This window comes from Typopeltis vanoorti, chromosome 18 (assembly GCF_054136105.1).
Source record: "Typopeltis vanoorti isolate ZY-2024b chromosome 18, IOZ_Tvanoo_1.0, whole genome shotgun sequence".
Classification (NCBI taxonomy): domain Eukaryota; kingdom Metazoa; phylum Arthropoda; class Arachnida; order Uropygi; family Thelyphonidae; genus Typopeltis; species Typopeltis vanoorti.
This window is the reverse complement of record NC_143566.1, coordinates 53,527,105-53,540,327: the sequence shown is the minus strand read 5'-3', so window position 1 is coordinate 53,540,327 and position 13,223 is coordinate 53,527,105. Positions and strand designations below refer to the sequence as shown.

The following is a 13,223-nucleotide window of genomic DNA, read 5'->3' as shown; positions in this document are numbered from 1 at the left end:
TCAAAGAAGAGTTGTTTTGGAGTTCAAGCAGCTCCATTTGTACTGAGCCTTGGCATTTTGGCAGCAATGATACTGAATGGCATTAAAAATAAATCTAAAGAAGACTGTTGGTTACGAAAATCACTAAATCTCTCTTCAAACTCACTTCGCAACACGGCTGATTTTGTAGCGTATTCATCAAGAGACAAACAGTTGGACTCAGCAAGAAGCTGAAAATGAGTTAAGTCTTTTTTTGTGGGTTGTGCCTCCCAAAGTTTGAGCTTGGCCACAAAAGCTTTGATGTTATCAAACAGAGTGTGCACCAGTTGATCTTTAGATTAGTCACATATTTAGGTCATTCATATGTAACTTATGAATGTCGGTTATCGAGATGTCGGTCATCCACTTTGGATCATTAAATGCCGCAATCGGATTCCCTTTGTATTTTGCTCCTTAGTCAAAGAGTCTTTTAAGAACCTTCCCTCTGCTCAACCAATGCACATCACTATAATAAACCACATCGCCATTAACGCTTTGCACTCTTGGGTCAAAAACTCTTGGAATTGATGATGATTTAATCCTCTTGTCCTAATAATGTTGACGGCAGTCACAATAACTTTCATGACATTCTCAAATCCAATAGTTTTTCACACAAATTCTCTAGGTGGATTAAACAGTGGTAATGGATGAAATCTTTTCCTTCTAGTTCTGGTTCTTTTGGTAGCAGCGCAACAAACCTTTCATTCTTTCACACCATAGCAGGGGCACTATCAGGTACCACACCCTCGAGATTGGTTAAGCTGAGGTCGAAACGCTGAACCTTTTTCTTGGCGGCTTCAAGAATATCACTGCCTTCCATTGTTCCCTCCATAGGTACGAGCGCTAGCAGTTCTTCTGTCACATTGAATTGTTGATCAATGCCAAGGACAAAGATAGCCAGTTGTATTGTATCCTTCACATTTGTGCTCTCATCTAAAGCAAGTGAATATGACGTAAATTCGTATGACCGTTTTTTTTTAAAGTTCCTTCAGTATCATTGGCAAGTTCTTTGACGTGTCGTGCTACAGTTACCCCAGACAAACTCAGTTTTTTAAATGCTTCCTTATTATTTGGGCACAGAATATCCCCAGCAGCGATGAGACACTCTTTCACAAACTCACCGTCCAAGAAGGCTTTTAATTTTTTAGCAATTTTTTTCAGCTTTACATAACTTACTTTGATGCATGCTTTGCTCTCTTCTCTGCCTTTTAAACGTACCCTGCTGGCATTTTAAATCAATTTGGAGACAAATCACTTTGTCTACACGAAGCCACCCTTGAAAGTGATCAAAATTGGATGCATGCTTTGTCTCATAGTGTCGTTTTATATTGTATTCTTTTGATACTAACACTGACTCACAACAAACACACTGGCTTGTTGTCGATCAGCAATAAGCTGATCGACAATAAGCCAATGTGTTCAAATTGGTCCACTTTTCATTAAAAACCCAACAAGAATCACTTGATTTATGCTTTTTACTTGTAGACTTAGCAACTTTATAACTAAGCTGAGATTTCCCTGATTTGACCAGAAAAGTCTTGGAAGGCATTCGCTTCCAAAAAATTTGATGTTGGTTTCATCGACATTAAATTTTTGTTGGTCACAATAGCCCCCGTCTTCCATAATTTTCTTCAAAATCTCTGGAGAATTTGTGGCCACCTCCTTATCCTTATCTGTACTTGCAGCTTCGCCGGTGATTAGAAGATTATGAAGGCTATTTCTTTTTTTGAAACGTTCAAACCACCCAGCACTAGGACTAGTAGACTTCTTCTTTTTTTTTTTTTTTCCATCACTGATAGCCCTTTCTGTCAAGGTTGCAAAGAGACTTAATTCTTTTGATTTAATAAGGTCAGTGCTTTGCGAGATCTATGTTTGGTTGCAATCTTCGATATATGTAGAAAGAAGTCTCTCTAATTCAATCATTATAATACTTTGATTTTGAGTGCATGTATGATGAACTTTAAGCAGCCTTACCTTTCTCTTTGTATTCAGCAGCTTTGCTTAAAAGTACTCTTATAGTTGATTCAGCTATTTTTGTGTTCTTCACCTATCTTTGCTCTGGACTTGCCTTGTTAATTTTCTTCATGATTTCAAATTTTTCTTTCAATGAGATTACTTTTCAAATCTTTTTCACACTTCCAGTTTCTTGCTCACTAATTCTTTTACTCGTGATTAAGGTTGGGAAAATGCTATAATATAAGAAAGTAAGGAAAACAATTGCAAAGCAAGCTCAAGATACGATCATCAAAATGCTATGTAATGCTAGCAAAGGTTAGTCGATTGGTAGAGCCTCTGCTACTAATGGCTCACGCAAAAAAGTTAAGCAAGTTTGAGCACGGTTAGTAGTTGGAAGGGGTTCAAGCATTCGATGCTGTTGGCACACTCTCCCTCGATGAGTCTTTGGACTCCCTGGAGGTGTTACATAATAATAATAATAATTAGCATCGACATAAATTTTCACGGTAAATTTGGAACATAGTGTATATGGAAATAGTGTAGTATGCCATTAAAAAATAACTTTGTAAAATGTTTCAAATCGGTAACTATATTATTTCGTCCTCATTTTTTTTTAAATAGTTAGCCATAAAAATGTACAGAAAGAAAATTTTTAAAATCTGTAACATTTATTTTTAAGATGTATATAGGTGCATTAATTGAATTTTAGAGGTGCACTAATTGAATTTGGGTATCGAAAAAAAATGATGCACTAATTGACAATGCACTAATCGGAGGAGCATTAATTGAGGGATTGCTGTATAAGATTTGATAGTACTAGCACTCTGACAGTTACCAGATTAATTTGGAGAAAAAATGTCTTTAGGAATTTGTTCATGATGTAACCTTTTCATGTGTAGCACAATCATAATATCCCATGTCTTCCCTACCAAGAGTATATATCAGGTATTTGATAAAGATGGTTGAGGTTTTTTTTTTTTTTTTTAAATATTATCCTCCTTACCACTACCTCACAAATTTAGCAACATTAATTATTGCATTTGTTTCTTTTTCCAGATGTTTAAACAATCATTTATAAATAATGACAATTTTCCATGCCATTTGAACTCTTTTTATAATGGATTTATTATATATTCATTCTGTATACTTATACAGATATTCATTTATTAAAGTTTAAACATTTTTCAGATAAACCAGGGCCTCCTCAAGGGCCATTGCAAATAACTGATATCACTCCAGAAACATGTTCTTTGTCTTGGAGACCACCTCTCGATGATGGTGGTAGTCCAATTACCAACTATGTTGTTGAGAAACAGGATCCTACTTCCAAAGTAAGTGATGTTTAAGAGTACAGCAATCAGTATTGTTTGATCTCTAGTATAAATTGCTATTACCACTATCAACTTAATTTGATTGCTAATTGTATAAATCATGTTACACATATGAAAAAATATTTGACAAAGCTAGTTTTGAACTTCACTTTCATTTGTCTAGAATCAATTGTTGTTTTTCATCAAAGATGCAAAGAAAATTTCATGTCTGAATAAGCAAATCATTAGCAGCCTATATGAGCCTCCATAGCTCAGTTGGTATAGGTGAAGTCCTTTGATCAAAAAGAACTGGGTTCGATTCCCATCCATGACATGAGGAACCTTTATCTGTTCCTTTCTTTTGACTAAAAGTGAATTAGCCAGTCTCATATGGAGATAAAGGGTTTTTAACTCAGAAACTCAGGTTTTTCAGCCCTCAGGACAGGCAAACAGGCCATGTGAACACACACAGATCTACAGTCATAAAATACACATTTAATCCCTCATTAGCAGGGCTCAACCTGTCCTAAGGGATGGGGGAATCCCATATGAAATAAATTAACAGCTTATTAATATTAATATTATTGCTGTAATATTAATAATAAGGGGTGCTTAAGGGTCAAAGCTGTATAACTGAGAGGAGACCTCCACATAGCCTTTAAAGGAATGCGGAGAACCGACCAGGGCTTCTGACCTAATATCCAATCCTCACCTTCTCGTGGTGCACCCTGTTGGGTATCTACTTGGATACTGAACGAACGAGGATGGGCTGGCAATTTGGGATTTAGCTGACCAAATTGTATTCTTATTGGTTAAACCAAAATAAAAAATGATGGTACAACATGACAGAATTTCATGCCGGCTGGGCCGTCGCCCGGTTAAACAAGGCCCCCGTTGTTTTCGCCAGGAAACCAGGGCGAGCAGCGAAAAGTCAGCTACTGGAACAAATCTGAAAACAAACCCCAACTCAACATCACCAGAGTTAAAGATCAGTACTATCAATGTAAGAAGCCTGAATGGCAAAGAAATGGAGCTAGCTGAGAAATTAGATAAGTACCAGATCGACATAATAGGGGTGACTGAAACAAAAAAGACCAAAACTGGTGAGATCTTTCTGAGCAATAAATACAAAATGTTATATTCAGGCAATGACAATCAAGGAAAAGAAGGAGTAGCCATAGTATTCAACACAAAATACGAGGCTAATCTTCTTGAATGGCAGTCAGTCTCAAGTAGAGTGATGTGGGCAAATATGAGAATGGGGAACTGGACAATGAGACTTATTTGTGCCTATGGTCCCACAGAAGGTGCTACTAAGGTAGAAGTGGAGGAGTTTTTTGAGGCTTTAGAAAAAGCAACTGACACAATGAAAAATGAAAAGTTGGTCCTTGTTGGGGATCTAAATAGCAGAGTAGGAAATGATTGTGAGACATACAAAAATATTTCGGGAATATTTGGAGAAAAGAGCAAAGCTAATAGTAATGGCAAATATCTGTTGGATTTCTGCTCAGGACATGGACTGGTTATTACTAACAGCATGTTCCAACATAAAAATGTGCACAAATTCACATGGAGAGAAGAGGCTAGGAATAAGAAAAGTCTGATTGACTGTGTAATTGTTGATAGTGATGTTTTCTCCCTGGTGCATGACACCAGAGTGTACAGAGGATTTGAAATTGGAAGTGATCACTATTTAGTCTTGAGCAGGATAAAATTGAATTTAATATTGAAAAGAATAACATGTAAGAAAGTTTTAAAGTGAATAAAAGTTGAGCAGCTCTCAGATGTGAACTGTAGACTAAAATACACAAAGATTATTGAAGAAAAAATGAAAGCGTTTGAGAACTGGAATCAAACCTTGGAGATTCAATGGCAAACTCTGAAGAAAACATTGATTGATTCTTCCAGAGAGGCATTTGGTGAGGTTGTCTGCAAGGTTGGAAAAATCGGAACTCCCTGGTGGACACAGGAAGTTAAAGTGGCAGTGAAGGAAAAGAAGAAAGCATATCAAAAGTTCCTGGCAAATAAGTTAGCTTGTGCTCTTAGAGAATATAGAGACAAATGACAAAAGATATAAAGACAAAATATAAAGACAAAAGACAAAAAATATAGAGACAAAGGTCATGGGAGGACTTTGGCAAGAATATAGAAAATAAATATCAAGAAGGTGGCAAAATATTCTGGAGGTTGTTGAAGAAGCTTAAGAATGGAGGAAAGAGTGCTGTAAAAGGAATTAGAGATGATAAAGGTGACATGAAAATGGGAGAAAAAGACATCCTTGATGTATGGAGTAATTACTTTGAAAAACTGCTAAATGAAACAAGCAGTGATGACAGCACAGTGGTAAAAAACACTGACCAGGCATGCAGTCAGGAATACATATCCATACTTGAAGTAGAAAAAGCCATCAAAGGCTTGAAATGTGGAAAGGCAGCAGGAGTAGATGATATTCGACCAGAAATGCTGAAGTATGGTGGTATAAGAGTCTTACAGTGGCTGCACTGCATAGTTCAGAAAGCCTGGACAGAGGGACGAATTCCCGATGATTGGAGTAGAGCTCTCATAGTACTCATATATAAAAAGGGAAATAAAACTGCATGTGAGAATTACAGAAGTATTTCCCTACTGAGTGTTCCTGGCAAGATCTATGCAAGTATACTTGAGAAACGGTTGAGAAGAATTGTTGAAGAAAAGCTTGGTGAAGAACAAGCTGGATTCAGGCCAAATAGAGGCTGTCAGGATCAGATCTGCATTTAAGTTTTGTCGATTTGGAAAAGGCATATGACAAGGTGCCAAGAGAGAAGCTATTCAATACGGTGCAGTTATATGGTGTCAATGGGGCATTATATCAAGCAATATTTAGTCTTTATTTGAGTTGTAAGTCAGCAGTTAGAATTGAAGGAAGTACAGGAAGATGGTTTAATGTTAAATCTGGTGTGAGACAAGGATGTACATTATCCCCTCTGTTATTCATTATCTATATGGATCACATTATGAAGGAAATTGGTATTAAACATGATATCAAAATTGGAGATGTTAATGTCAGCTCTTTGCTTTATGCAGACGATGTTATACTTCTAAATAAATCTGCTACAAGTCTGCAAGATTCTCTGACTAAATTGAATAGCTGTTGTAATAGATATGGTATGAAGGTCAGCAATAAAAAGACAAAGACAATGAAAATAGGCAGAATCATTGAAAATGTAAACTCTGTTGTGAATGGAGAACCTGTGGAATAAGTAAAACATTTCAGCTATTTAGGCACGATTTTTACTGATGATGGTAAATTAAATATAGAAATAGACAACAGAATCAGCAAAGCTGGTATGGTGGGAAGTCAATTGAATACATTCATATGGAATAAGAGAGAAATTAGTCGGAACACTAAATTAGCTGTATACAAGACAGTGTTCAAACCAGTTTTAACTTATGGATCTGAGAGCTGGGTCAGAAGTAAAACACTTGACCAAAGACTAGAGACCACAGATATGAGAGTCCTGAGAAAGATTATCATCTTGAACAGATGGCATCAATGGCAATATCATATTAAAAACGAGGATATTAGGAAAGAACTTGACATTGTCAGCATCCAGGAATGTGTTAGCAGAGCTAATCTCAGGTGGTATGGTCACTTAAACAGAATGGGCAAGGAAACGACCCAGAGGAAGACCAAGATATAGGTGGATTGATACGGTACAAAGTGCTTTAGACGATAGAAATATAAAATCTGATAATGCAGGAGTCTTGACAAGTAACAGACTGATTTGGAGGAAAATTGTAGATAGGAAATTAATAATGATGTAATTTTTTTCATGTAGTACTATCATATCCTGTATACCCCTTGAGGGTACATGGCAGGAATTTGATGATGATGATGATGATGATATTAATAATTATTTGGACATCTCTATGGAGTTCATAAAGATGATTCATCATCAATCTATTAAAACTGATGGTGATTTGTTATTAAACATCGATGGGATGCTGCATACTCTATGGGAGGCGTTATACTGGAGGAAGTAGGGGAGACAAGAGATCTGGGGTTGATGATTGATAGAAACCTGAAGTTTAGGGGACATATTGCAAAGGTGGTGAAGGTAACACAGAGGATTGCTGCTATTATGAGAAGGACACTGACCTGCAGAGATAAGAGGGTTATCATTCCATTGTATAAATCTCTGATCAGACCACACTTGGACTATTGTTCTCAGATTTGGTCCCCAGGATTTGAAGGGGATAAATTAACTGTGGAAAGGATACAAAGACGGATGACAAAGATGGTTTCAGGACTGTACAAGGATAGTTATGAGGATCGGCTGAGAGAATGTGGACTGCAGAGTTTGGTGGATAGAAGAAGGAGAGGTGATATGATTGAGACTTTTAAACTGTTGAGAGGTGGTTACAGGGTTGACACTGGGGAGTTCTTTCGCTTGGTTGATCAGCGGGAAGGAGTGATGACAAGAGGCCATCCCTGGAAGTTACGAAAGGAAGCTGTGAGCGGGAGGGTGAGGAGTGGTTTCTTTGTGTGGAGGGTGGTTGAGCCGTGGAATGCATTGCCTGATGGAGTGGTGGGAGCGAGAACGGTCAGTGAGTTTAAAGAGTGGTATGATAGACTTTGTGTTTCTCAGGGGGGGACCTCCCCTCAGTGAGTCTTGACAGACTTTATGTCTTAGGAAGGACCTCCCTCGATGAGTCTTTTGACTCCTTGGAGGCCTGAATAATAATAATAATAATAATAATATAACACCTCTTGTTACACTTACTCACTAATAATGCACTCACCACTCCTAATGTACTTAGAATTTACCATAACTGAATGGAATGGATTTCCACACTGATGACTCTCATATCTCTCTCTATATGAGAAAGAGTAGCCTTATTAACATCGAGGTTACTTAATATTCTAAACACCTCCCATTCTTGAACTGTCAGTTTTCTGTCCTTCTTCCTATTGCTATTTAACACTACTCTTAACTCCCCCCCCCCTCCTCCACTGGAAATTCACTAACAACATACTCACTGAACATTTTCACCATGTCTTCAGCAGATGTTCTCATGTTCCACCTCCAGCAACTAAAATCAGTCTTCCATATTCACCCTTTTTTTCTTCTTCTTCTAGCAAAATAACTGTAGAATTCCCTACTACTACTCTTTGGCATTACAGTCCATTTAGGACCTGCACCTGTCTCAGGATAGCCTTCCATTCTTCATGATTCTGTGCCTTGTTCCTCAAGTTCTTTACTTTAATTTTCTTTAAATCATCCTCCATATCATCAAGCCTTCTTTTTGGTCATCCTCTGTGTCTAGATTCACCCCGTCCAGACATGAAGACCTTTTTTACAGCTCTGTCATCCCTCATTCGCTGAATATGTCCTAGCCATCTCAGTCAAGTTGAGTTGATTCGACTCATGAGAACATCTGAGTCTGGTTAGTGAATGTGGCAATCTTGTTGAATTGTGCTGGAAAATGTGTTTTTAAATTAAAGTATAGTGTGCCTTTTTGTTTCAAATTCTGCTGCAGTTGTGCTTCGGTTGGATACAAGTGTCTTTCAGTGGTGTTATCGTTTCAAATTCTATTGTATATTTTGTGTTTTCGCTGCTGTCTGTTTCACTACTTCAGCGATTAAAGACGGCGTCCAACAAGAAACGTATGTCAGCGGCTTTGAGGACTTCAATACAAAAGTCTGGTTCTTCCTTGGATTTTTCTCAGTGGATGTGTTGTGGAAACTGTTATATGTATGCGCTGAGGAATGTAAAGGATCTGTGAACTTTTGGCTAAATAAGAAGAATGAAAACGTCAACGTATGTGAGAAGTGTCGGGATAGGGTGGAGAGATTAGGAATGGAAGCAGACGTCGGGACCGTAGCGGAGAAACTTCAGCAGTAGTTTGGGAAAATGAAAGTGACCTTCATCTTTTGCAAGAGGAATTGGAAGTGTTCAGTAAGGGGGTTCTGGAAATTAAAACCAAGTTAAATGGGTTGAATAGATAAATTAGGACTATGGAGATTACTCTAGAACATAGGTTCCTAAAGTGGGCTGTGCCACCCCCCAGTGGGTGCTGAGGCATTCTAGGGGGGGCTATAGTGTGATCAGAAGCATTTTGGGACGGTCTAGGGATCGGTGGCTCTTTATAGAAGAAATGAATAATATATATTTAAAAATTAATTATTTTCGTGATTTTGCGATTAGATAATCATTTAAAATTTAAATATTGCATTTTAATTCATCTTATGCCCGTCTTACACGATCAATTTTTTATCAATTTTCTATTTCAATTATTTAATCATTTGAAAATTTACCATGTCGGATAGAAATAGATGTCAATTTTCTATGTCAATGAGAAAATAGAGCATGTATATATGTGTGTATAATAGGTTATGTTTACAGTAGCAAATATATTCATTATATTTCATTTCAAAATATGGTATTAGTGAAACATGGTTGACTGTAGATGATATAGCTAGTGGGATTGAATGTGATGGGTATAGTGTGTTCAGGAATGACAGAGAGAATAAAATGGGGGGAGGAGTATTGTTGATGATAGCTGATGAGCTACAGCCAAGGAGAATAGAAATTGAATTGCAGGATAGAGAAAAGAGCACATTTGAGGCCATTTGGTGTGAGATTGTGGCTAGCAGAACTAAATATACAATTGGGTGCTGCTATAGACCAGGTGATGGAAAAGATGGTGGTGACATTATGCACAAGCAAATAGAAGAAATGAGTGGAAGGAGGGTGATTATTATGGGAGATTTCAACTATGGTCGCATTGATTGGAGTGAGGAGAGGACACACGGGAGGAAGGAATTGGATTTTATGTCGTTATTAAGGGATAACTATCTGCGACAGCATGTAATGGAAAATACTAGGGGTCAGAGATTGCTTGACCTAGTAATTACATCTGAGGATTTGGCTGTAACAAATATGACCACATTGCCACCAATCAGTGAGAGTGATCATAGGGTCTTGACTTGGGAGGTGGCTAAAGGTGTAGAATTTTCAATTAAGACAGGGTACATGTGGAATTATTGGGCGGGAAAGTATGACAAGCTTAGGAGTTTGATTGGCTCAGTGCCATGGCATGTACAACTGCAAGGACTAGAAGTTGATAGTGCATGGGAGGTAGTTAGGAAGTGCTTGCATGAAGCAATGGCTGACTGTATATCTAGAGTCCGAATAATAAATCAAGTAGGGGTTAAATGGATGAATAACACCATTAAGCTTGAGCTGCAAAAAAAGAAACAACTATGGAGGGAATTTAAGGAGAAAGGTGACCAGCAGGCACATGAACAGTATAAAGTGAAGGCCAGAAGGGTGACGAGTGTGGTAAGAAAAGCAAAAAAGGATTACGAAAGAACATTGGCCATGCAGGCTAAAGAGAATCCTAAACAGTTTTTTAGATATGTAGCAAGTAAAAGGAAAAATGTACATGGCAGAATGATTTTAAAGAATGCCGATGGTAGGGAGGTAACTGAATCAGTTGAGATAGCTGAGTTACTGAGTGAGCACTTTGCAAGAAGATATCATCCAGGTGGTGACATTGCAGAAACGAATAAACCAGTAGATTATATGGGAATTGTGGTGAATGAAGTGGAGGTGAGTAGTCTATTGCATAACCTCAATGTCAATACATCTGTGGGATTGGATGGTATACCAGCTCGTGTAGTACGAGAAGCAGCTAAAGAATTGTCAGTACCCTTGACCATTTTGTTTAATTTGAGTCTCGGGTCTGGGTTAATCCCGAGCGGGTGGAAGGAGGGGAAAATAGTTCCACTGCATAAAGGTGGTTCCAAGACTGCTGTTGTAAATTACTGACCGATTAGCATATCAGGAATCATTGTCAAGGTCTTAGAGAAATTAGTCAAGAAAAAAATACAGGATTGGATAGATGAAAATGGGATATTGTATGGAGGACAACATGGTTTTGTGAAGGGTAGATCATGCCTCAGTAACTTGCTCACGTTTTATAACACAATGACGGCTGAACTGGATAGGGGTAATGGGTTTATAGTGATACTACTGGACCTTGCCAAGGCCTTTGACAGGATACCACATGGAACCCTAATCAGTAAACTGGAGCAGATGGGGATAGATATAGGGTTGGTAAGATGGATAGGAGGGTGGTTGAAGGAGAGATACCAGAGAGTGGTTTATTCAGGAGTGGAGTCTAAAAGACGTCTTGTGACTAGTGGAGTGCCACAGGGCTCTGTTCTTGGACCACTGCTTTTCAATTTGTTCATCAATGATATAGGAAAGGATTTGAGAGGAAGTGTTAACTTGTTTGCTGATGATGCAAAGTTGGGTAGAGCAATTGCGAGTGCACAGGATGTCAAAATTTTACAGGATGATTTGAATAGTTTGGAGGACTGGGCTAGGAAAAATGGATGTCAGTTTAATGTGGCAAAGTGTAAGGTTATGCACTTTGGGGTGAAAAGAACAGCAGCAGTATATCGCATTGGTGGAACCGTACTCCAGGAGATTGATGAGGCCAGGGATTTGGGAGTGCTGGTGGATAGGGAGCTGAAGTTTAGGGGGCACATTGCAGAAGTGACTAAAACAGCTCACCAAATCACTTGGCTTATGAAAAATACTTTAACATGCAGAGACAAACAAGTTGTTGTTCCTCTGTATCGAGCCTTGATAAGACCCCATCTGGACTTCTGTTTCTTCATGATGGGGAGGAAGTGGAGAGGATCCAGAGACAAGTGACCAAGATGATAGCAGGACTGTGGAATGAACCTTATGAAAATAGGTTGAAGATTTGTGGTTGCAGAAATTGGACGATAGGCGAAGGAGGGGTGATATGATTGAGACATTCAAATTACTGAAGGGTTTTTATAAGATTGTTTCAGAAGATATTTTTGAAAATATGACTGGTGGTGGGAGGACTAGGGGCCATGCACGGAATCTGGGCAAGAGCGTGGTTGACAAGGGTGTTAGAGCTAGGTTTTTAACTTGGAGAGTGGTGAATGAGTGGAATAAGCTTCCAGAGTCTGTTGTGGGTGCTACGACCGTGAATGAGTTCAAGGCAAGATATGGTAGATACTGTGTGAATGTTGAATAGTTGTTCCAGACATGATGTTAGGGTCTCCATTGATGAGTCTGTCGACTCCTTGGAGTTTCCCAGAACAACAATAATAATAATAAAAATATATATAAAATATATAAAACCACTTTTCTAATTGATTTGTACAAAAATAAACCCAATTTTATATAATTTAATATTACGAGTAAAAATAATAATGGCAAGAAAGAAAGAAAGAAAATCGTAAATTTTAGTCAGCCTAGTTAGTACTAACTTATATTGCTAACTAGAGGGAAAAAACAAAGCAAATATTATTCGAAACTTATTATACTGTTTTCTGTGGTTATGTTTTGTTGGTTTGTTGTTTATATCTTGTGTAATTATTTTATTTATTAATTATTATTTATAATTATTCGGACAATGTCGTGGTTGGACGAACAAAATGCGCTTGCATGCAAAATAAAAAATTGAACGGATATTTTAACTTCTATTTTTCATATACTTAAAAAATTTATTCATTTTTTTCTATTGTAAAAATTGATCACGCAGCAGACGAGTCTTAATTAGTAGTATGTCGGTCAACTATTACGCAGGCAATTCATTCAATTCAGCATGTTTTTTGACAGGAATATGGGTGCTTGCAGTGACTTGTTCAAAGCACGAGTATGATGGTATCGCAAACAAGTCAATGCAAGCAAGTCGATTCGGGCTAGATTTCAAATCTATAAATACCAGTGGTTTAGGAATAAGTTTCATTATTTTTTGTGTGCTTTGCCAACAATCATCAGTCGAATCTATGATAGATAAGTGGAGTCATACAAAGTGTAAATTAAATCTTTTATTTTGTGAATATTTTTGCAAATTTTATTACTTCATTATGTCTGAATATAGGAAGAAATGTCAACAGCACAGTAT

At 37.7% G+C, this 13,223-nt stretch overlaps 1 protein-coding gene across 1 annotated transcript in view; it reads left to right on the top strand.

The window, feature by feature from the left end:
• LOC150096673 (twitchin-like) overlaps positions 1–13,223 on the top strand; it is a 2,440,784-nt gene that overhangs the window by 1,699,811 nt on the left and 727,750 nt on the right. Inside the window, exon 93 of the mRNA XM_090408679.1 lies at positions 3,163–3,305. Within this exon, the coding sequence (XP_090264805.1) occupies positions 3,163–3,305 (143 nt within the window). The remainder of the gene's footprint in view (positions 1–3,162; positions 3,306–13,223) is intronic.